This window comes from Globicephala melas, chromosome 20 (genome assembly GCF_963455315.2).
Source record: "Globicephala melas chromosome 20, mGloMel1.2, whole genome shotgun sequence".
Lineage (NCBI taxonomy): Eukaryota > Metazoa > Chordata > Mammalia > Artiodactyla > Delphinidae > Globicephala > Globicephala melas.
The window spans coordinates 46,711,966-46,737,949 of record NC_083333.1 but is presented as its reverse complement, the minus strand read 5'-3'; the positions used below and the strand labels follow the sequence as shown (position 1 = coordinate 46,737,949).

General features: G+C 38.5%; 1 protein-coding gene across 8 annotated transcripts in view; it reads right to left on the bottom strand.

Annotated features, from left to right (window-relative positions):
• HEATR6 (HEAT repeat containing 6) overlaps positions 1–25,984 on the bottom strand; it is a 130,153-nt gene that overhangs the window by 100,174 nt on the left and 3,995 nt on the right. For all 8 annotated transcript variants that reach the window (XR_011377046.1, XR_011377047.1, XR_011377048.1 and 5 more), the window contains 10 exons: positions 25,209–25,349; positions 24,616–24,731; positions 23,644–23,758; positions 22,075–22,176; positions 20,652–20,789; positions 18,502–18,800; positions 17,535–17,712; positions 11,653–11,859; positions 11,167–11,266; positions 474–829 (listed from right to left, as the gene is read on the bottom strand). Coding sequence is in view for 2 of the 8 variants with exons in the window: in XM_060290322.1 (XP_060146305.1) it covers positions 474–829; positions 11,167–11,266; positions 11,653–11,859; positions 17,535–17,712; positions 18,502–18,800; positions 20,652–20,789; positions 22,075–22,176; positions 23,644–23,758; positions 24,616–24,731; positions 25,209–25,349 (1,752 nt within the window). In the remaining 6 variants the exon portion in view is untranslated. The remainder of the gene's footprint in view (positions 1–473; positions 830–11,166; positions 11,267–11,652; positions 11,860–17,534; positions 17,713–18,501; positions 18,801–20,651; positions 20,790–22,074; positions 22,177–23,643; positions 23,759–24,615; positions 24,732–25,208; positions 25,350–25,984) is intronic.

The window sequence follows — 25,984 nt, the reverse complement described above, 5'->3', positions numbered from 1 at the left end:
TTACAGAAAAACAAATACTTTAATCTAGGGTGGTTTTCTTCCTTAGAAGGAGCAAATACTTTGTTGTCTCTAAACAGATATAATACCAAAGAGAAGTTTATAGAAAATTAAACATTTATTTAACTTTCAGATGCAGAAATCAAAGATTAACTCTACAACTTCCTTCAGAATTATTATATAATCTATTATACTGACCTGCCATATAATACCTGAGGTGACTAAAATGGCTTGCAACAAAAGGGGACGAATGTAATGTTTTACAACCAATCCCCCCCAACCTACTCCCCCCCAAACAAAACAACAAACAAAGCATTCACACCTAAAGTGTGAATTCACACACAACTCCCACTAACACCAATGACACACTGCTTGGTTTGACCTTATTTTCACAGACTTACTCCTCAGGAAGTAATCACCCCATGAAGAAAGAATGATTACTTCCATTTCAGAGATGAGGAAATGAAACCTCCTACCTGTAAGGCCTCCAGTCGCAAGGGGAATGGCTCATAGGTGCTTCCTCCTGTGGAGCCAGCATCACTACCTGAACAGGCATCTTCCTTGGGCAGAACAACAATGGAAATGCAAAGTCGAATGAGCCAGCAGGGCTCTGAAGACACCTTTGGTGAGCTAACTGTGGCTTCTTCCAGAAAGGGTCCTGAAAGGCCTTTCTTCCACCAATCAGGAGGACTGACGTGAGGAGTGGCTGAATTGCTATTGCTGAGTCCAGAAGAACAGGGCTGTTGTAAAAGTAGCTGGACTTCAGGTAAAGGTGCGTGAGTGGACACTATGGCCCCCAATAGTGTGAGACTGGACACACGAACATTAACATCTGTCAAAGGAATCAAAAAGAAACTATCACCACAGGAACAGTTACCATAAGGATCATAACTATCTCTGCAGGCAATTAAGAATTATGGCTTCTTTGTTTAACCTAAATCTAATTAAACCTCTAGACCTAACTTCCAGTTTATGGGACAGAAGTGTAAGTTAACACTGTAAAGAAAATACCCAACAAACTGAGAGTAGGGCTTCCCTGGTGGCGCAGTGGTTGAGAGTCCGCCTGCCGATGCAGGGGACGCGGGTTCATGCCCCGGTCCAGAAAGATCCCACATGCCGCGGAGCAGCTGGGCCCGTGAGCCATGGCCGCTGAGCCTGCACGTCCGGAGCCTGTGCTCCGCAACGGGAGAGGCCACAACAGTGAGAGGCCCGTGTACTGCCAAAAAAACCCCCAGAAAACTGAGAGTATACGACATACTATAAGACAACTGGCTTGGATCCTTCCAAAATCAGTATCATAAAAGAAAGAAAAAGGGCCACAGACTACTAGAGTCAAAAAGACTAAAGTGAGGAGGCAGGACAAGATGGCACTGTAGTAAGATGTTGGGCTCTCTCCTCCCATGGACAGGAAAATTACAACTGCATAGAGAGCAACTATCTCTGAGAATGATCGAAAGACTAGCAGAGAAGATTTTCCATAACTAGGGATAAAAGGAAAAAAAAAGCCACATTGAGACAAGTAGGAGGGGCAGAGACATGGTCTGGCAGGGACCTACACCCCCACTGCTGTGGACCACAGGCAGGAGGGATTTCACAGGCTCAGAGGTCGGCTCTGAACCCCACATTGGGCTCCCCAGCCCAGGGGACATGCATCAGGTAGATGAACCCCCATAATGTCTGGCTTTGGAAACCAGCAGGGCTTACATCCAAGAGAGAGCCAGAGGGCTGCAGAGAATTAAGAATCCACTCTAAAAGGCTGTGCACAAAAACTCAGTCACTCCAGGTCCTGGCACACAGACAGCAGTTTGAAAAGTGCCTGATCATATGGGAAGGAGATTCACTGACTAATAGATTCATTGACTAATATTAAGGCGTGTCACCAAGAGGTACTGAGGAGCTGGCGAGTGCCACTTTAAAATTTTTTTTCTTTGTCTCCCTTTCTACCTAGGTGGCCAGGCACTGGCAGGCACCAGGTTTTTTTTTGGCTGCACCACACAGCTTGCAGGATCTCAATTACCTGACCAGGGATCCAACCCAGGCCACAGCAGTGAAAGCACTGAGTCCTAACCACTGGACTGCCAGGGAATTCCCAGGCGGTCACCAGTTCTGAATCTCCCCATCTAATTTACTAGCATCACTCAACCCGCCCTGAGTTCACCTGCGGATTCCACCCAGCTAGTGTTAATCTAATGCAGTCCCCAGTTACAGCCAGCTGCACTGGGAACCAACCCCACCCCCTAGCACACCTGCAGAGAGCATGGCCCAGCCACAACAAAAGGGCACATGCAACCCACACAGGAGACACTCCTGGAGCACCTAGCTCTGGTGACCAGGGGGGACCATACTACTGGGCCTCACAGGACACCTTCTATACTTAGCCACTCTAATAAGAACAGGAAATGTAGCTGATCTAACTAATACATAGAAACAAACAGAGGGTTAGGCAAAATGAGGAGACAAAGAAATATGTCCCAAATGAAAGAACAGGACTAAACCTCAGAAAAAGAACTAAATGAAATGGAGATAAGCAATCTTCCAGATAAAGCATTCAAACTAATGGTCATAAAAATGCTCTCTGAACTCAGGAGAAGAATGGAAGGACACAGTGAGAACTTCTACAGAGACAGAAAACATAAAAAAGAACCAATCAGAGCTGAATAAAATAACAAAAGTGAGAAATAGACTAGAGGAAACCAAATGCAGATTAGATGATACAGAAGAACAGATCAGCAATCTGGAAGACAGGCTAATGAAAATCATCCAAACAGAAAAGCAAAAAGAAATAAGAAAAATGAGGATAGTTTAAGCGACCTCTATGACAACATCAAGTGTACTAACATTCACATTATAGGGGTCCCAGAAGGAGAAGAGAGAGGGACAGGGACAGAAAATCTCTTTGAAGAAATAATGGCTGAAAACTTTCCGAACCTGGCAAAGGAAACATACATCCAAGTCCAGGAATCACAAAAAGTCCCAAACAAGATGAACCCCAAAAGACCCACACCAAGACACATTATAATTAAAGTCAAAAGTCAGAGGGCTTCCCTGGTGGCACAGTGGTTAAGAATCTGCCTGCCAATGCAAGGGACATGAGTTCAAGCCCTAGCCCAGGTAGATCCCACATGCCGCAGAGCAACTAAGCTCATGTGCCACAACTACTGAGCCTGTGCTCTAGAGCCCACAAGCCACAACTACTGAGCCCATGTGCCACAACCACTGAAGCCTGCATGCCTAGAGCCCGTGCTCCACAACAAGAGAAGCCACCGCAATGAGAAGCCTGAGCACTGCAACGAAGAGTAGCCCCCTCTCACTGCAACTAGAGAAAGCCTGCGCCAGCAACAAAGACCCAACACAGCCAAAACTAACTAACTAAATAAATTTATTTTTTAAAAAAAGTTAACTAGAGAATCTTAAAAGCAGCAAGAGAAAAACAGCTAGTTACATATGGAGGAGCCCCAGAAGATGATCAGCTGACTTTTCAGCAAAACTTTACATACCAGAAGGGAGTGGCACAAGATATTCAAAGTACTGAAAGGAAGAAAAACCCTTACAACCAAGAATATTCCCTCTGGCAAGGCTCTCATTCAGAAATGAAGGAGAGATAAAGAGTTTCCCAGACAAGCAAAAACTAAAGTAGTTCATCAGCACTAAACTGACCTAACAAGAAATGTTAAAGGGACCACTTTAAACAGAAAACACAAAACTATAAGTAGAAATATAAAAATTATGAAAGAAAAAAATCTCACTATAAAGGCAAACATATAGTAAAAGTAGTGGATCAACCAACCATATAGGTCCTATGAAGGTTAAAACACAAAAGTAGTAAAATCCTATATATCTACAATAATTAGTTAAGAGATACACAAAACAGAAAGATGTTAAAGATAACATCAAAAACATAAAACATAGGGGTAGGGAGTAAATATGTAGTGCTTTTAGAATGTGCTCAAACATAAGTGACCATTAACTTAAAATAGACTGCTGTATACCAGGTTGTTATATAATAACCTCATCGTAACCACAAATCATAAAACAATACTAGATTAACTCAAAAAACAAAGAGAAAGGAATACAGTAAGTCCCCTACATATGAACCTTCAGGTTGTGAACTTTCAAAGATGCAAACATGCATTCCATCAATGTCAGGTATGAGTAAAATAGCAGCTTGCCCTCCACCTCCTATAGCTGACGATCCTTCAGCTCTACCATCTGCCACCTCCACTCCCTCCTCCAGTCAGTAACTCTTCTTGCCTGTTCACTCGATGCCAGCCCCTGTAGGCCAGCCATTATACGTACTACTGTACTTTTCAAAGTACCGTAAGATTAAAAACGTTTCATTTTTTGTGTTTGTTTTTTATGTATTAATATTATAAACCTATTACAGTACAGTACTATATAGCCAATTGTGTTAGTTGTGTACCTAGGCTAACTGTTTGACTTATGATCAAATTGGACTTACGAACGTGTTCTCAGAATGGAACTTGTTCGTATGTAGGGGACTTACTGTACAAACATAACACTCAAGAAAGTCGTTAAATCACAAGAGAGCAAGACAAGAGGAAAGGAACAGAGAAAAACAACAAAAATAACCAGAAAACATATAACAAAAAGGCAGTAAGTACATAACCATCAAAAGTTACTTTAAATGAAAATGGACTAAATGCTCCAATCAAAAGACATAAGGTGGCTGAATGGATAAAAAAGCAAGACCCATATATATGCTACCTACAAGAGACTCACTTCAGATTTAAAGACACACAGAAATTGAAAGTGAGAGGATGGAAAAAGATACTCCATGCAAATGAAAACAAAGCTGGGGTAGTAATATTTATATCAGACAAAATAGACTTTACATGTACCACGATGTTCACTGCAGCACTATTTACAATAGCCAGGACATGGAAGCAACCTAAGTGTCCATCGACAGATGAATGGATAAAGAAGATGTGGCACATATATACAATGGAATACTACTCAGCCATAAAAAGAAATGAAATTGAGTTATTTCTAGTGAGGTGGATGGACCTAGAGTCTGTCATACAGAGTAAAGTAAGTCAGAAAGAGAAGAACAAATACTGTATGCTAACGCATATATATGGAATCTAAAAAAAAAGAAAAGGTTCTGATGAACCTAGGGGTAGGACAGGAATAAAGACGCAGACGTAGAGAGGACACGGGGAGGGGGAAAGGTAAGCTGGGACAAAGTGAGAGAGGAGCACTGACATATATACACTACCAAATGTAAAACAGATAGCTAATGAGAAGCAGCTGCATAGCACAGGGAGATCAGCTCCGTGCTTTGTGACCACCTAGAGGGGTGGGATAGGGAGGGTAGGAGAGAGACGCAAGAGGTAGGGGATATGGAAATATATGTATACATATAGCTGAGTCACTTTGTTATACAGCAGAAACTAACACAACATTGTAAAGCAATTATACTCCAGTAAAGATGTTAAAAAAATAGACTTTAAATCAAAGACTGTAACAAAAGACAAAAAAGTGCATTACATAATGATAAAGAGATCAATCCAACAAGAAGATTAAACACTTGTAAATGTATGTGCACCCCACATAGGAACAGCTAAATACATAAAGCAAATATTAACAGACATGAGGAGATACTGACAGTAATGTAATAGTAAGGACTTTAACACCCCACTTATATCAATGGATAGGTCATCCATACAGAAGGAAACAATGTGTTTAAGGAAACACTGGCCTTAAAGGACACATTATACTACCCTGACTTAACAGATATATATAGAGAGAACATTCCACCCAAAACCAGCAGGATACACATTCTTTTCAAGTGCATGTGGAACATTCTCCAGGATAGATCACATGTTAGGCCACGAAACAAGTCTTCGATAAATTTAAGAAGACTAAAATCATACCAAGCATCTTTTCAGACCAAAATCCTATGAGACTAGAAATCAACTATAAAACACTGGAAAAAACAAACAAGTGGAGTCTAAACAACATGCTACTAAACAACCAATAGGTCACTGAAAAAAATCAAAGAGGAAATAAAAAAATACATTGAGACAAATGAAAATGGAAACACAGTGTTTCAAAATCTGTAGGGCACAACAAAGGCAGTTCTTAGAGGGAAGTTTGTAGCAATAGGGCCTACTTCAGGAAACAAGAAAAACCTCAAATAAACAATCTAACCTCATACCTAAAGGAACCTAAGAAAAGAAAAACAAAACTCAAAGGGGAAAATAAGGATCAGAGTGGAAAGAGATACTAAAAAAAAAAAAAAGAAAGAAAAGATCAATGAAACTAAAAGTTGGTTCTCTGAAAAGATAAAGAGAATTGATAAATCTTCAGCCAGACTCATCAAGAAAAATAGAGAGAGGGGCCATATCAATAAAATCAGAAATGAAAGAGGAGATACAACCAACACCACAGAAGTATAAAAAGATCATAAGAGATTACTATAAACAGTTATATGCCAACAAATTGGACAACCTAGAAGAAATGGATAAATTTCTAAAAACATACCATCTTTCTAAGACTGAATCAGAAAGAAAGAGAAAATCTGAACAGACCAATTACTGAAACAGACCAAGTAATGAAATTAAATCAGTAATCAAAAAAACTCCCCCAAAACAAAAGTCCAGGACCAGATGGCTTCACAGATGAATTCTACCAAACATTTAAAGAAGACTTAATATCAACTGTTCTCACACTATTCCAAAAAACTGAAGAGAATTCAATTTCCAAATTCATTCTACGAGGCCAGCATTACCCTGACAGTAAAACCAGACAAAGACACTACAAAGGAAAAAAATTACAGGCCAATATCCCTGATGAACACAGATGCAAAAATCCTCAACAAAATATTAGCAAACCGAAGTCAGCAATACATTAAAAGGATCATACATCATGATCAAATGGGATTTACCTCAGGGATACAAGGATGATTCAGTATCTGCAGATCAATCAACTTGATACACTACATTAACAATATGAACAGTAAAAGTCATATATCATCTCAATAGATGCAGAAAAAGCTTCTGACAAAATTCAACATCCCTTTATGCTAAAACCCCTCAACAAAGTGGATACAGAGGGAACATACCTCAACATAATAAAGGCCATATATGACAAGCCCACAGCTAACATACTCAACAGTGAAAAGCTGAAAGCATTTCCTCTAAGGTCAGGAACAAGACAAGGATGCCCACTCTTGACACTTCTATTCAATGTAGTATTGGAAGTCCTAGACACAGCAATCAGACTAGAAAAAGAAATAAAAGGCATCCAAATTGGAAAGGAAGAAGTAAAACTGTCACTGATGACATGATACTATATATAGAAAACCCCAAAGACTCCACCAAAAAAACTATTAGAACTAATAAATGAATTCAGTAAAGTTGCATAAAATTAATATACAGAAATCTGTTGCATTTCTATTCACTAATAACAATCCATCAGAGAAAGAAATTAAGAAAACAATGCCATTTACAATTGCATCAAAAAAATAAAATACCTAAGAATAAATTTAGCCAAGAAGGTGAAAGACCTGTATTCTGAAAACTATAAGACACTGATGAAAGAAGTTGAAGACAACACAAATTAATGGAAAGATACATATACCATGCTTATGGACTGGAAGAATCAATACTGTTAAAATGTCCTTACTACCCAAAGCACTCTACACGTTCAATGCACTCACCATCAAAATACCCACGGCATTTTTCATAGAACTAGAACCAATAATCCTAAAACTTGTAGGGAACTACCAAAGACCCCAAATAGCCAAAGCAATCTTGAGAAAAAAGAACAAAGCTGGAGATTTCACATGCCCTGATTTCAAACTATACTACAGCACTGCAGTAATCAAAACAGAATAGAGAGCTCAGAGATAAACCCACACTTATATGGTCAATTTATCTATGACAATGGCAGCAAAAACATGTAATGGAGAAAAGACAGCGCCTTCAATAAATGGTGTTGGGAAACCTGGATAGCTACATGCAAAGGAGTGAAACTGGACCATTTTCTTGTATCATATACAAAAACAAATAAAAAATTGGTTTAAGACTTAAACATAAGACCTGAAACCATAAAACATCTAGAAGAAAACACAGGTAGTACACTCTTTGATGCCAGTCTTAGAAGTATTTTTTTGGATTTGTCTCCTCAGGCAAGGGAAACAAAAGCAAAAATAAGTAAGTGGGATTACATCAAACTAATAAGCTTTTACGCAGTGGAAGAAATCTTTAATAAAATGAAAAGGCAATCTACTTAATGGGAAAAGATATTTGCCAATGATATATCCACGTGTGTGTGTGTGTGTGTGTATATATATATATATACACACATATATATATATATTTCTTAAAAAGGAAATCATACAACTCTGTAACAAAAAAAACCAATCCCATTAAAAAATGGTCAGAGAGCCTGAACAGCCCTTTCTCCAAAGAAGACATACAAATGGCCAAGAAAAACATGAGAAGATGCTCAACATTACTAATCACCACTAATCATCAGGGAAATCAAAAGTACAATGAGATATCACCTCACATCTGTCATAATGGCTATAATCAAAAAGACAAGAAACAAGTGTTGGCAAGGATGTGAAGAAAAGGGAACCCTCATGTACTGTTGGCAGGAATGTAAATTGGTGCAGCCACCATGGAAAACAGTATGGAGGTGCCTCAAAAATTAAAAACAGAACTACCATATGATCTAGCAATTCCACTTCTGGGTATTCACTCAAAGAAAACAAAAACACTGATTTGATATATGCACCCCAATGTTCACTGCAGCATTATTTACAATAGCCAAGATATGGAAACAACCTAAATGCCCAACCTAAGTGGATAAAAAAGATGTGGCATATGTATACAATGGAATATTACTCAGCCATAAAAAAAGGACTTCCCTGGTGGTGCCGTGGTTAAGAATCCGCCTGCCGATGTAGGGGTCATGGGTTCAAGCCCTGGTCCGGGAAGATCCCACATGTCGCAGAGCAACTAAGCCTGTGCACCACAACTACTGAACCTGTGTTTTAGAGCCCACGAGCCACAACTACTGAGCCCATGTGCCACAATTACTGAAGCCATGGGCCTAGAGCCTGTGCTCCACAACAAGAGAAGCCACTGCAATGAGAAGGCAGGGCGCCGCAACTAGATAAAGCCCACATGCGGCAATGAAGACCCAATGCAGCCAAAAATAAATAAATTTATTAAAAAAAAATGAAATCTTGCCATTTCCAACAACATGGATGGAACTAGAGGGTATTATGCTAAGTTAAATAAGTCAGACAGAGACAAATACTGCATAATCTCACTTATACATGGAATCTAAAAAACAAAACAAATGAACAAACAAAACAGAAACAGACTTACAGATACAGAGAGCAAATTGGTGGTTGCCAGAGGAGGTTAGGGCATGCATGAAATAGGTGAAAGGGATTAAGAGGTTACAAACTTCCAGGCATAAAATAATTAAGTCACAGGGATATAATATACAACATGAGGAATATAGTCAATAATACTGTAGTAATTTTGTATTGTGAGAGATGGCTAGCTACTAGAACTTACCGTGGTGATCACTTGTGATGTATTTAAATGTTGAATCATTATGTTCACCTGAACATAATGCTAACTATACTTCAATTGAAAAAAAAAGTTTAAAAGGCTAAAGTGACATAAAAACTAAATATCACGCATGAACCTTGAATGAACCCAGGTTTTTTTTAAAAAGCTATAAAAGACTTTTGGGGACACATGAGGAAATCTAAATGTGGACTAGACATTAGATAATACTATGGAATCAATGTAATTTTCTTAGGTGTGAGAATGGTATTGTGTTTTTTGGAGATTGTCTTTATTTTGGGGAGATACATACTGTGGTATTTAGGGTGAAATATGTCTATAATTTACCTTCAAATGATTCAAGGGAAGAAAGTCTATATAAATACGTACACATAGACCAAAATATGCATATAAACACACACATGTACACATATACACACTGATACATATATGTAGAGAGAGAGAGAAAACAAATATGACAGTGTTAACAACTGTTAAGTCTAGGTAGAGGTAACAGGTGCTCACTGTACAATAGTACAAATTTTCTGTGGGTTTGAACAGTTTAATAATAAAAGGTTGCTGGAGGACAAAGTCAGATACTTGAAAGGGACCTTTGAGACATGGTTCACTCCCCTCAGTTTGCAGATGAAGAAAAGCTAGTGCAGTGGAATGAGCAGGGGACTGAGCCAGAAGACTTGGGCTGTCTTAATCTTACTTCTGCAACTGAAGTGATAAGCAATCTTAAGGCAAAATTTACCTTCCTGGGTCCCCTTTTACACATTGGTGAAAGGGATGAACTGGACTTTGTTTACATATTTACATATCATTATCTCATTTAAGCCTCATAAAAATCTTATGAGGTAGGCATAGACCTTCCTGTTAGGAGGAAATTAGGGTTCAGAGAAGGTCATGACTATGCAGTGGCAAAAATGGGAGTGAGCTGCAGACTGACACTGGGTCCAGAACATCTCCCACGATGGCACAAAAACATCCGTGCCTTCTTCAAGTTCTACAATTCTGACTAAGAACTCAACAGAATGTGGTCTGATCCTGAAGCTTGCAACCAAAAGAAAAACAAGTCTTCTAAAGGCAACACATATATATTATATGTGGAAGTAAGTCAGGAAATAAGAAATAAGACTGTAGTTAGTGAAGATTTGAGGTTCTGAAATTTTATCTGAACTCCAGAGAAGTTAATGTTAAAGAAGTTAGGTTTTATATTCCACTTCTTCCTTCCAAAATGAGGATAATGTCTGTCTATCTGACTGTCCATCCATCCTCTACTTATATCTAAAGGATATGAACTATTACATACTAGAGTGGGACCCCCCTGGGATTTTGCTCAATCTCAATTCTAAAGGGATACTCTGGTCACTGCACTGATGCATTGAAGAGGCATTAAACTTTACAGTTAATTCTCCAGGTCACTTCTTTCCAGTGGTGTCCACTGGGGCTTTAGAGGTCAAAAGTGGGGTTCTAGCAATAGTTGATTCCCCCCCCAAATTTGAGGAGAATAAGCAGAGATATCTTAGAGCTATAAAAATGCTCTATTTTTTAAAAACTAATAATCTAGATCTGGTTGATATAAAGAAGCAATCAGTTTCAAACTACCACCAACCTTTGTGGCGGATATAAGGCTTTATCTGGTTCCAGACTTTGGTCAGCAAGCTGAGTTTCAGACGGTTATAAGGTGAATTTGATACTAAGTTTGCAAGGCACTGCAAAACACAAAGAAGAGCTCATCAGTGGGCCTGATATAGTCACAGCATAGAGACAAAATTTTAGAGCCTTTAATTTAAAAAGTCTTTATACTTATTTAAAAATTAGTCCTTTTGTTTTTTTTTTTTCAGGGGGAACAGCACTTGTATTCTCATTGGTCCAACTTAATACTAAAGATAAAGCAGTATTTTTAGTAAAACATTTAGGTGTACATACAGAGATTGTAGGTATGATCAGACAAGTAGGAACAGACTTCCAAACAGGATATCTTTAATAAAATTACTACTTAGTTATATTCTTGTCAATTCACTTTTGGGCAATATAAACATTATGCAAAAAGAAAGAAACTGCCTCTGTTAACTCACCGATAACTTGGCACATTTACCTTAATTATCTGAGTAAGGGTCTGTGAGGATGATTCAGCCACCAAAGCTAACAAAAGACATCTGTGCAACTCTTTAATGCTAGAAGCAATCATTACAGAAAAGGGAGTGAAAGCCCTTCTGTGGTCACTGGTATCTTCAGCAACAGAAAGAAACTGCTTTGAGCCTTCCAAGATGGCAGATAAAACTTGCAGAGCACAGGCACGTGTCTGAAATTTCAGGATGATGCACATCAGTTAGAAATCAGGAGTCGAATCCCCTTCTTCCTATATATATGTTTTTCATTTTCAAAGTATTTAGGATCCCTTTAATTAGAGGGCAATGTGATTATCCATCAGGCCCTAAGAGCAGCCGTGAACTAAGCCACCTGCGCGCCGCCCCAGCCCCACACTTCAAAAAACCAACAGAGCCTCAAATCACATGGCTGTTAGGGTTTCCTACTGTAAGGAATAAGCCTAAGCTGCACCACAGTATAAAAACCTGATGTCACAAGCATGAAAATAACTTAAAGATGAGAAGCCTAGTTTATTAAAGCATAAAGCCAAATGAAAAGAGAAAAGCAAACCGCCTGTGGACAGGAAAAACTACACGCATCTAGGGTCTGTTTCATATCAAAGCCCCCGAGGACCTTCTGCTTTACGTTCCAACCTAAAGCATCCATGAGTGCTCAATATTAATTACATAGGATACTAGAAACTTTGTGCATACTCAGCTTGGCAGGCACCATTAGTGACCCAACTTTCAGAAACATTCTTAGGTACAGAAAATAAAATCTGCAATAAAATCTTTGATACTCAAAGGAATACTATTAAATATAACTTTATGGATAGAAAGGAGAACATGTGCACCTTTATCAATGGACTGCTGTATCTATCAGGAATAGTGCCACTGCATTAAGATTTTCTTTATAAGGTTAAAAGATTACTTGTAATTAGTATTCTGATGATTTTGCAGTATTAAAACTCAGAAAAGAAAAAAGAAAGGAAAAAAAAGCCAATTTAACCAAAATGGAATGTAGGTGATAAATGCAGGACTACTAATATGAAATAATACTATACCCTCTTTGGCCAGCTCACCCCAAAATGTCAATTAAACCTTTCAGTCAGATATTTAAAAAGCAAGGAATCAACATTATAATTCTAGGATCTAATCTAAGTATTTACTCAATGAAGCATATCTGAGTTTGGTGTGAAAAGGTTTTCCAGAAAATCTTCAACTGTTATCTCCAAATTACCAAGAAATAAATCATTTCTGCATGCTTTTCGTAGAATGGAATTATAAACAAAAAACTAAAGATTTATTGCTTTGAGAACAAATTTGTAGTGTAGTAGTATGAGTCTTTGGAATTAAGCATAATCACTTAAGGAAGGCAGGAAGTTGACAATGTATTAGGAAAGTGTGTGTCAGAGAGACAAAGAGACAGAGAGAGAGCTCGTGCACAAGTCAGCTGGTCCAAGAACTCAGATGAGGTGCTAGCAACCCTTTTCCATAAAGCGCCAGTAGCACAAATTTTATGGTCTAGACTTCGCAGGCCACAGAGTCTTTGTTGCGACCACTCAACTCTGCTATGGGAGCACAGACACTGTACAAAGAAATAAATGTGACTGTGTTCAAATAAAATTTTACTTATGGACAGTGAAATCTGAATTTCATATAAATTTTACATGTCACAAAATATTATTCTTTTGATTAAAAAAATGTTTTGAAAGCATAAAAACCATTCTTAGATCATAGGTCATACAAAAACTGGTAGTTGGCCAGACTGGGCCCACAAGCCATAGTCTGTCAACCTCTGATTAGACTGCTGGCTGGTCTTAACCAAAAAAGGCGGATGTTATGCTAAACCTCCATTTCTTTAGAACATAATTAAAAATTACAATTTCAACAGCTCACAAACCAAATAAAATTAAAATCCAAGTTGTAGAAAGAAATGAACTAATATTCAAAAGTAAAAATTTTTCAGCGCAATTAACTTTGGTACCTAAAGTGGGAAAAAGCATTCATGACTATCACAGATGAAAACAAAAGAATGTCACTGAAATTAGTCATTTTCTACTATCGAGGTATAAAATCTATATGGAATATCGAATTTTACTTCTCATAGTGCTGATTTATTTCCTTTAAACACTGTTTAATATACCTCTGTTGTTATAAAAATGCTATTCATGACACTGAATCAGGTTCAAGTTCTGCTTCATTTATTTTTATATCAATATTTAATACTGTTTACCATTCTAATCAGCACTTCCAGCAGACAGTACTGATGTACAAGCAAACCATAAGAGGTGCAGCTCTCCAGACAGCTCATTTTGTTAAGTTTTTATTGTCTGAATATTTACATTGGTAGATGAAAGCCTTTTTAATCTTATAAACATCAGTGCACTCAGTTTCACTAGAGGGTAGTTTTACCTCCTTGGGCACGAAGGCTTGTTCAAAGGTAATGAAACAAGAAAGCACTTTTCCTTTTTTGCTATTTAAGGATATAGTAGAAATTTTTGCTGAGGTAGCTCAGTCAATCCTTATTTTTTCCTTTTTTATGTATGTTCAGTCTCAGCATATTTCTGGGAGAGTGATGAAGTCGTCACTGCTGGGAATGGCTACCACTGAGGTTTCAATGCAGGGCACCTGGCTGTGCTTGTCTTTGGCTTTGTCCAAGTCCTGATTATCCTTCACATATGTTCAGGGTTAATTTCATTTGAGCACACCCCCAAAGTTGGATGCCTTTTAGGTGGAGGCATGTGCATACTGTGTCAAGGTCTCTAGACTTAGAGACCTCCAAGCAAAGGTTACCTGTTCTTAATTGACCATAAAAGAGGAAACCTGATTACCTACCATTCCGTGACAGTTAAAAGTTTCAACTCTTTATTCTCTTTCCTAGTTATGATATCTATTATCTAGATTTTGATTTGTTTCCACATTTCATAGCTCTTTAAAAGAGAAATAAATAATCATCATGGAATTTGAAAATCAGGATAATTCTAAAGGTACCAAGAAGAAGGTATGCCCTACAGTTTGTCCCTTAGGTCACGTCTTGTTGATATATATACATAATCTACTTTTGTAACACCTGAGGAAATCATATAGAAGAAATTCTTAGATTAGTCATATTGTTACTAGTAGCATTAGTATTATTTTAATTAGTCGTATTATTATACTGATTGCTCTATCTTGCCTGAAAACATAGGATGTGCTTTCTGAAGCACATTTCCAGCATGTAAACATGTGACAATTTCCCAAGTACCATCACACTGCCAAATCCTAGAGGAAATTTCTAAGTTTTCTCCTTCTCAATGAACCATTCTAGCATCTTACATTCCAGTTTCCTGAAAGTAATCCCTGTCATTGTTGGTGTTCTGAATGGAGTAGTCCAATCATGTTTCCTTCTGTCCATTTCTCTCTGGAAAATTTCTCAGTATATCAGTGACAACTGTGCTTCCAATTGAATCTACCATAGGTCATATCGGAGCTGCCATGAACTCAAAACCATCATCACTGTGTACTTCAAGGAGAAGAGACATTATTTTTGTCTTGTCATGTTTCATCCTGGCTAATACAAACTTCAGTCTATACTATCCAACTCTATACTCAATAAGCACCTGAGATGACCACTCAGCTTTTACACATGGCTGCGCCTTTTAACCTAGCTCTGATCAACCCAGAATGCTGTTCTATTCCAATGACATGAACTAGTACTTTTTTTTTGGCCATTTTGGCGGCATGTGGGATCTTAGTTCCCCGACCAGGGATTGAACCCACGCCCCCTGCAGCTGAAGCACAGGGTCTTAACCACTGGACTGTCAGGGAAGTCCATGAACTAGTACTTTTAATTTTTGCACGTAACTTTCTAGAAGTCTTTCTAAAAAGACTCTCTCACTGACATCATCTACCAAAACACTTTTTTCTAACATGGGTCTTGGTTCACAATTAATTACACTACGGACAGTTTGCAGTGGTGCACTCCAAGACCTGTTGTGGACAATTATCATGACCCTTATTTACACCCTTCTAAACCTAGTATCTGCTAAAAAATCTGAGTATATTCATTTCGCTTGCCATTACACTGAACTCATGAATTTTAATCATTACTTTGATCTTTTTAAAAAACTGTGTAAGAATGATGACTGGTCTTCCCTTTCTCCAGGACCTTTGTGTGGCTTTCGTGCTAGACCTAGGACTTCTCCAGAAGGGAGTTGTATATTTTTTTTCACTCATCACGTCTCTTGCATTATTGAAATTAAACAGCAAGAACATATGTAAGAAGTACACAAATCAAGGAGGACCACTTTGCAGTAAGTAAAATTTCTCATGGCAATTCAAATGTGAATGTTCGAAAAATACAAAGATATAAACATCATGAAAGTTATTTCAACCTACTTTCATCTCCATCTCCTTGGCTACTTACGGCAGCTCCCCTCAGCTGGAGGGTCTTCAAAAACATAAATATATATATATACATATTTTTTCAACCCTCATAGCAGTTTTCCTTCCAATTACTAGAATGGCCTCATTATTTATTTATTTGCCACCACCATTTTTCAGGTTCTCATTTGCCGATGATTCAGTCAATCTGAAAAATTTCTACTGGTTTAACTATTTAGTATATTGGGTATTTGAAATACCGTACAAGGCATTTTTGTGTGTGCGTAATTGAGGCTAGTTTATTTTTCTTCACCCTGTAAGAGCGTTGAAGGGTCATTTAGAAGTTTTCTTATATAGTAATTAGCTACTCAAGGAGATGATCAAAGGGAGTTTCAATGTATGATGGATTGCTAGTCCTCCTCATTTTTAAGGGAAAAATCTTAAAAACAGAAAATAATACTATTGGCCTAACTAAAACTTTCATTTTGAGAGGGTAGGTTAATTACCTGAGGATACCAGATGCCATGTAGCATGACTTGTTTGTTTGTTTTGGTTTTTTTTTTTGTTTTTTTGCGTTACGCGGGCCTCTCACTGTTGTGGCCTCTCCCATTGCGGAGCACAGTCTCCGGACGCACAGGCTCAGCAGCCATGGCTCACGGACCCAGCCGCTCCGCGGCATGTGGGATCTTCCCAGACCAGGGCATGAACCCGTGTCCCCTGCATCAGCAGGCGGACTCTCAACCACTGCGCCACCAGGGAAGCCCTGTAGCATGACTTTTTAATGTTCATTGTTGTAAGAGGAATCTAAACACCACACTGGTTTCCTTATTTGGGTAAAAAGCTAACTTCTGGAAAATAGCTAACATATCCAAGAAGAGGTAAATATTTGATCAGCCATAGTTACCTTGCTGTAGCTATCCATGACTGCCAAGTTACTTTTCCTTCTTTTCTAAAAATAAGTTTTTCTCATAAAAATATGTATTACTATTTATTACATGTGATTTGAAAAATATGGAAAAGTTGAAGGAAAAAAAACACTGTTGGGATCATATAATTCTATATCCTATACTTTCATAAAGCATCATCAGCATTTCCCTAAGCCTTATACATCTTTCATAACCATTATATACCATGATATTCCAGTGAGTATTAAAGCCATTTTTAACTTCTTTCTATTATAAACACCATGGCAATCAACATTTTCATAAAAGAGAGAGAAGCACAGCTGCTTCAGCGCAGCTCAGAGGACACTGAAACAATAACTCAGTGTGCTCATGCTTCAAGCAAGCCCTGGGGCAGGAGGTGAGCTCAGTGTGATCTCCCTCTACCTGATATTCACATAAGCCCATTTCCTATCCTCCTGCCCATTTAGTGGTTCTCAAGTCAGGACTTGGGTCGGTATTAATAAGAGCCTTGTTCACATAAGATCAGATGGGGCAGTAAGATCAGATGGGGCAGAGAAAACAACAAAGACTTGTAAAGATTTTCTTCCTAGTTATAACCCTTAGAATTTAAATGCTCTTACCTTTGGAGAAGGATCTTTTAATGTAAGAGTCATCAAGGACACAGACTGTGGGCTTCCAAGCTCAGGTGTATCAGGAACAAAGGCTGACCAGTAGCCATAAAGAACTTTTTTTTCTATTGATTTTATAGTAGAAAGAAAACAGGCTAATGCTCCTTGGCGAACTTTGGCTTGGTAAGACCTTTAATAACCAAAAGAAGGAAGAAAAAAGCCTTTTAATTGTTTTTAAAAACATAAGCATGAAATGCTATTTATTCCAGCCAACTCAAATAATACAGTGGGAAATTCAACATTCTAAATAAATCTGAAAGATGCCAAAATTTTAAAAATTATTTCAAAATGTGATCAAAACATGTTAAAGCAATTTGTTTATCTAACAAGTTAATAAAGTCAACAATTAAAAAAACACAACTAGATAGAGAATAAGATGGCAACATTTTGATATTAGGAAATCAGTATTAAATATGAGATACTGCAGAGTATCCATTCATCCAACAGATATGTACTGAGAATCCTTACGTATGTGCCAGGCACTGTGCTGAGGCTGGCAGACATAAACTAAGCCCCTGCCCTTGACAAGCTTATTAAAGGCAGAGACATACAGTTAAAGAGACTACAACACAGTAATCAGAGATAAGTCAAACAGTCACATAGGAGGGGTACCTAAGCCGGAATAAGGGGTCAGAAAAGGCTTCTCAGAGTATATGATTGCTGAGCTCATACTGAAGATGGGTAGTGGTTAACAAGACAAAAGGCAAAAAACATGAAAGAAAGAATAACCCAGGCAGAGGAACCACATGTACAAAGACAGATAAGAGAACAATGCAAAATGCATAGTAATACAAAGTCCCACGTAAATGAGACTCTTCCAAGTTAAATCACATGCGGCAGTCAGACTTTTAAGCAAGGTTAGAAACTTATACACACAACTTAGAATATAAGGCATAAAAATATAACAAAATACTACTACCTCACTTTACTCTGCATGCCTCCTTCAGCATCAGAATAGTCTGACTCACTACTGCTGACTCTCTTCCAACTGGAAGAACTGAAGGATGAGGAGACTTGGTCTTTTCCTGCAGCTCCACTTCCAGCTAATGGCAAACTCGAAACACCCAGGGAGGAGGGGCACTGAGTGTCCCCTTTATGCGGGTTCAGTCTGCCTGAGCCAGTGACTGGGGCTACTTCTCTTTCACCACTGGATTCTTCCTCCTCCTCCTCTCCTTGCTGGATTTTCTTCGCTTTTACTTTTGATTTTTTCCTTTTATTCTGATTTTAGGAGCAAATGAAAACATATATATGATAGCTATTGGTAACTTCTCATTTGATAATTACTAAATATGTCTCCAACACGTAGTACGGATAAAGAAGAGGAGAAGAGAAAAAAGCGGCACTTAATACTCCATATGTCAGGCACTATGCTAAGTGTTTATGTACAACTTACTGGACCAAAAGAAACAAGGTAGGAAATACATGGGACAGAGCAAACCTTGTGACCTGGGTTTAAATTCTGTATCTGTGATCCTGGGCAAATCATTTAGCCTCGCTGAGCTTGCCTTTCCTCATCTGTTTAAGTACAGACTAATGCCACCTTCCTTGAACGGTTGTGAAAGCATTCAGCCTTCTCAACAAAGGTTCTGCAAGAGATCAAGGTCTACAGAAAATGACCTGAGTGACTATTTTCTCAGTTCTCCCAAACAGGATACGCAGCTAGCACCACTCTAGATGCATAGGAGGGATGTTACTCCTCTACATACAATCCAGGTTTTAGAGCACTGGGGCTTTGTAGATATAAAGTAAAAGCCTGGGACTTCCCTGGTGGTTCAGACACCACACTTCCAATACAGGGGGCACGGGTTCGATCCCTGATCGGGGAACTAAGATCCTGCAGGCCGTGCAGCGCAGCCAAAAAAATGAAAAACAAAAAACAAAAAACTTAAAGTAAAAGCCAGGTTCTTTCTCTTCTGCTACTTCCTTCTTTCAGACATCCAAAGATCTTTGGAATCTGTGCTCTCCTCTGCATTCTCAAGGTCCCTAGCCTTTAGGAGAGAAGGTCCTCATGACTTCTACCTTGAGTTATTAACATGACTCCAGACTCACACCCTTTTACTTGCTATCACAGTGATTTCTCTGAAATGCCAATCTGATCATATCACTCCCCTGTATCAGATGCTTCATTTCCACCACCTATAAGATAAAAACCCAAACTCCTCAGCACACTGTATATGACCCTTATGATTTGGCCTCTGCTACATACTTGTCCCACCTTCCCCTCCACACACCTGACACTCTAGCCCCTTGTTCAACTCGCATTCCCTAAGACTGTGTACCTGTTGTTCCCTTTGAATAAAACATTCTCCTTCCTTCCTTCTCTATACTCATTCTTGAGGCTCAGGTTAGCCACTATATCTTTTAAAAAGCACCCCCTTACTCCTCTATTGGTTGCCCTGAATGTGCTCCTAGAATACCCCGTGAATATTCTGTTGAAAGAAATCATAATGCTGCAATGTAGTTGTTTATTTATCCACCTTTGCTTTCTCCCCCAAATTCCTAAAACCACAATCTATGTTCCTAATGCTTAGCACAATGTCTGGGATATAACAGATGCTCAGTAAATGTTGATTAAGTGAATGAGTGAAAGAATTTCTAATTATAAGCATTTTAATCAGGTATTACATTTCTAGGTGTAACACCTCAGCCGTATATCTGTATGCTTTAGGTTCTCCAACAGAAACAGGAGGGAGATGGCAGCTATCTGGAAAGACTGGGAAATTTGGCAGTGGCAACAGAGACCTATAATATTTACCAGCTAGCCTGTTGGAGAAAAAGTCTGTTGACCTGTGGTGTTAAGCATTTGAGGGATGCGGATGCTTGGCTATGGGTATAAAGTGAATGCCCATTTTTATAGCTGTTACATTGCCTAGACTGCTTAGAAGTATAAGATGTTCTAACTGGTAGTTTTAGCAGTCTGATAATTTAAATTTACTATGCTAAAAACCCTAACTTGAAATCAAATTCAAGGTGAGCCTTTGGCACAGCAGTGATGCAAATCATAGAAAACACACATAGCAAGCAATTAAAAACAATTCACAACTTAAATCTAAATATATGCAAATGTACCACAGCTGGTCGAGAAGTGCTGGATTCTGTCTGCTGCGGTTTGATGGGTGGTCGTCCATCATACTGAGGAAGTGGAGTGGGGTACAACACCGTGGGCATCTCTATGTTTAGTCCAGGGAGTCCATGGAACATGGTTTTCTAATAATGATGGTTAAGGAACACACAAACACACATACAACAAATCATAAAACAGAATTATTCACCATGTTCTGAATCACAGATGAATAGATTAATGTTTAAAAGCTTTATTAAGGAAACTGAAATGAGAAAGAAAATAGATACCCTGAAGGTTTAGAGCTTAAAGGAGAGTTTAATTTCATCTAGACCAGAGGGATCTGGTTTGGCCAGATCAGGTTAAACTTTAGATTCTAGTTTATTTACTTACCACTTTTATTTACTAATTTAAAAAATTTACCCAATCAGTTTTGTCCAATATTTTATCGATAATTTTTTTAACCAATCTATCATTTTATTTAGCATATCCATGTCCAAATCTAGCTCTCTATTATCTACTAGGGAGTAGGGGAGATGGTACAGGAAAAGAATTAAAGTTTTAGTCATGATAAAGCTAAGTTATCGTACATGGCTTTGATCTAAGGCCACCACAAAGTTTCTTACTATTTCTTGGCTGAACTGAAGACAGCTGGATCCCCAGAGAGGTTGATCTGACTCTCCCACTGACTGGCAGGCTCAGAAGCCAAAGGATGGCAGCCTAATGATACACATCTTGATTGGTCTGCCTACTACATGGGAGCTAAAGCCAAGGAGAAGCACTGGTTCCTCTTTCAAGTCCAAACAGATTCAACATAATCTAAAATTAAATAATCTACAGATCATACCTCATAATCTATTCCCAATAAAATTTCAGAATTTTCATAAATTTACTAAAGCAAGATTTAGTCTTTTCAGTTCTTAATTTTATTTATTTTTAATTAATTAATTTATTTTTGGCTGCACTGGGTCTTCGTTGCTGCACATGGGCTTTTCTCTAGTTGTGGCAAGCGGGGGCTACTCTTTGTTGCAGTGCACAGGCTTCTTACTGCGGTGGCTTCTCTTGTTGCGGAGCACAGGCTCCAGGCGCGCGGGCTTCAGTAGTTGTGGCTTGCAGGCTCCAGAGCGCAGGCTCAGTAGTCATGGTACACGGGCTTAGTTGCTCCACGGCATCTGGAATCTTCCTGGACCAGGGCTTGAACCCGTGTCCCCTGTGTTGGCAGGCGGATTCTTAACCACTGTGCCACCAGGGAAGTCCCAGTTCTTAATTTTAAATATGTTTAAATATGAACATTTTATTCTTCTCTCTTAAAATATAATACCCTAAAGCTAGCCTTGGAGTAATGATGTAAACTGGTCCTTATGTCTGGGGTGTAAACAGGAAAGACACTAACCACATGAAGACCTGGGGTTTAAACGGGCAATGCCTTACCTTTAGCACAGCCAGAAGAGCTCCAAGTTCATCAGTCTGTGTCAGTTTCATCTTCCCACCATTTAGAAGAGACTGTATACCTTTTAATGCATTTTGTAACAACTAGAGGGAAAAAGGAGACCAAGTTAAAAGGTAAATGAAATTTGGTTGTCCAGGGACCAACTTTCTAGCACCACGTAGGATGGAGAAAGAAGTCTTTAGATGATGAAAAAAACTTTAGACAGGGGAGGGGAAAAAAAAGAGCAGAGATGAGGATCCAGAGAAGAAAGCTGATGAGCTACTACTAATTATTTTCTAGAAGAATGGAGTGCTTCTCTTGAATGAGTGGTCTTTTCATACATGTTTATAAACCCGCACGTACTAATCGTGAGCAAGAAAAAAAAAAGAAGAGATGTTTAGTGAGAAGAGTACGATAGGAATAAAAATGTGGCAGCAGAGACTGGAAACAGGAAATCCCTATCATGCAGTAACCAAAGCAGCTCTTTTCACAGCAGCTCTTAAAAGCAAAGAAATGTATGTGGGGACAGGTTTCTAGAGGGCAATTCTGATCAAGATTAATTTTTTGGCCAGTAATGTCATTTCTAGGATTCTGTCCTTAAAAAATACTCCCTACATGGAAAGGATGTGAACTGCAGCCTTGTTTGAAATAGTGCAATCACTGAAAAAAACTTTAATTTTCCATCAATTATGATATTTAAGAAGCTAACCCTCTGCTACATATGAAACTTAACAATAATAGCAAGCACTTTTCCAAGCATATTTAAGTGCTTTTATGAACAGTTCATATACACCTCATAAGACCTCTACAAGGTGGTTATAACATTTCTCCCATTTCAGAGATGAGGAACATGTAGGCTCAAGAAGTTAAGTAAATTGCCAAGGTCTCCCAGCTACAGCAGTTAGAAAGCATGAAGTACATCAACAGGTATTGATTGAAAAGATGTCCAAGATATATTAAGTTTAAAAAGGAGAGAGAGCTGCAGAACAGCATATTAAATATGATCCCACTTAAAAATTATAAATATGCTCATTTATATACAAAAAAAATCTGGGGGCATGTAGAACAAATTGTTCCCAGTGGCTCTGTCTAAGCTGGGGACTATAAGAAACTTACGCCATCTTTGATTTGTAATTTTTGAAATGTGTCACTTTGAATTTAAATCATGTTAATAAACTGTCATATTTGCATCAGGTTTTTAAAAAAAGAAATAAAATACTGCAGATATTGTTGAAATCCACTCCTTTCCATTCCATCTAAAAGACAGTCACTAGTCAGAAATTTTTTATTTCCACTTTTATAGTCAGGAGGGTAAAAATAGTTTAAGAACCTAGAATTGCAAAACAAACAAAAAAACAAGGCAAAACACAACAAACAAAAATAATTTCTTGTAATTTAAACCTGAAAGATATGGGTTCAGCCTTTTTAGGTTATAAACATCCCCTTATGCCTATATCTCTAGACAAAACTAATACAGCAACAAAATTAAACTCTTTAATAGCAGCTTTTGTTCTACTGCTGCTTGTAAACACATCTGTAACAGTCACAGGATTAGTAGTAGTCTCACCTACCATGCAAAACGTGATATCATCCATATCAGATGATTTTGGAGACTGTAAAGTGGTCAAGAAAGCTTGGAAGCAGATATTTTGGTAGGGCTCCTCCAAGTACGGCTGTCCTGGCACACTAAAACACACACAGAAAAAGCAACTCCAACTCAGTCGCCTTTGAAATGGGGCTTGCAAAGAATAAGAATTAAAAGTAACAGCAATACTGACTAATGGAGTTAGAATATACCCTTGAATGAACCTGTATCATAGAAGATTGTGCACTCCGGTTAATTAACTACTGCTGTGGACCAGCACAAGGCTGGAACGAATAGGAAGAAGAACTGTTCCCACAGGGAAAAGTTACAGAAGTCTATAGTGAAACAAGTACACAGAAAGCAAAATCTTTTTCATTATGCTTTTCAGTTCTGAGAGGGAAATAATGCAGACAGGTAGTCAAGCTAGAATCACACAGCTGAAGCTGCCTTCCTAGCCACTGGACAACACTGCAATGTAGAGATAAGATATTACGCATCAGTTCAAGCTTGTGCCACTCATTTTCTATTGCATGAATTTAGAATTGGGCAGTTGGGATTGGTTCTGTTTTCTTAAAGGAAATTGGCCTTGACAGATATATCTCACCAAAGCTTAAATTAATATGAATATATCCTTCTCGAAGACTTAATATGGTTAGAATTTATACCAACAGAAAACAAAACCTCAACATATTGCACATATATCACTTTTACCATATTTTAGAAATAAAGTCCTAGTCTAAGGTCCTAGTCCTTCACTTCTTCATAAGCTTTCTTCATAAGCAACATTAAAATTAAAAATAAACAACATAAGATGATGTCACTAGCAAAGAGCATGGGAAATGCAAAGTAGGTTATTTTTCTAAGTTGGCTCTGGCTTCAGACAGATTGAACCACCTACAAAGGGCCCATGAGAGGCCCTATCTTATTACACCTGGGAAATCTGACTGACTCCACATACCTGAGACATAAGTTTGCCATACAATGCACTGCAGCTCTCCTAACTTCAGGGTCCGACTGAGCCAAGTCACTCAGCTTCATCAAGAGTCCGCTCTTGCCAAGCAAGTCTGGGAGGTACTGAAACAACACCACAGCCAATGTTGGCCGAAGAAAAGCTTCTAGGAAAACATTACTTTTTAAATAGATTTCTTTCTTCTTTTTTTTAACTAAAGGGAATTTAGGTACCAAAACACTAGCTGCTAGGTAAATCCTTCAGACAGGCATGCAAATATATGCCCAAAAAGCATCAGTAAGGATCAGCACTCCCAGCCTAGGCTGTTGCTGAAGCTCTTTCGTCTTGGCTGCATAGCTGAAGGGTAATGATAATCATAATAATGATTAATATTTACCAAGTGCCAAGCACTTTACAAGTGAGACTTCACCCTCAGAGGAACTATTTTACACGTGAGAAAATGAGGCTCAGAGTGACTGAGGAAGGTTACTCAACGTTACACATCTAATTAATGGCAGGACAGAAACCTGAACACAGGCTTGCTGGTTTACAGCCTGTGCTCCCAACCTTTCAAAGGAAAGACAGAATGCAGTTTAAACTACCTTTTGACACTTGGAGCCGTTGCAGTAAACCAGGGCTGCCAAGGCTTGGAGAATCTGCATGTGTGTCCAGGAACTGCACTGCTGAATAGCAGAAATAGTATATGCCAACAGGAAATCCAGGTTCTGTTCATCAACAATCACCTATCAAGAGGGGAAAAAATTATGATCTAACTTCTAGAAAGATATTTAATCCTTTTCAGACATGAATGCTCACTTGAATCAAGCTGTTTAAGAAACAGAGAGCGCACATGTATCCATCTTTTTCGTGTCAAAAAGATCAGCTTTAAAGACCTTGAAAGTCTTATCGAGAGGACCCCCTCCCTGCCCCAAGGCCTTGCTCACTTCTTCCCCTTTACTCCCTCCACTCAAAGTATAACCTGGCAAAGTCCATGTAACTTTTCCTTGAACTAACCAGACACCGGCAGCTGTAAATACACAGATATGTAAGACTCAATCCGCTGAAAACTTTTAATTCAACTATGTTGCCTAGTAAATGCTCAACAAATACTCTGTGACTAAATATGTCTGCTGAATAGCTACTATGTCTCTGCCATGATGTGGGGAATATAACAGAAAGAGCTGGCATATTCCTGTCCTTAAGGAGTTTATAATTTTATTGCGATAAAGTAGGCTAATCCAAGTACCAATTCATGGACAACTGAAATAAACTGCCACCAAACGTTAGAAACCTGGTTAAGGGCTGTGGGTGCCATGGGTGATTAGGAACTTTTCCAACTGCCAGTGTTAAAAAGATGTTACCGCTGAGAACAGCAAAC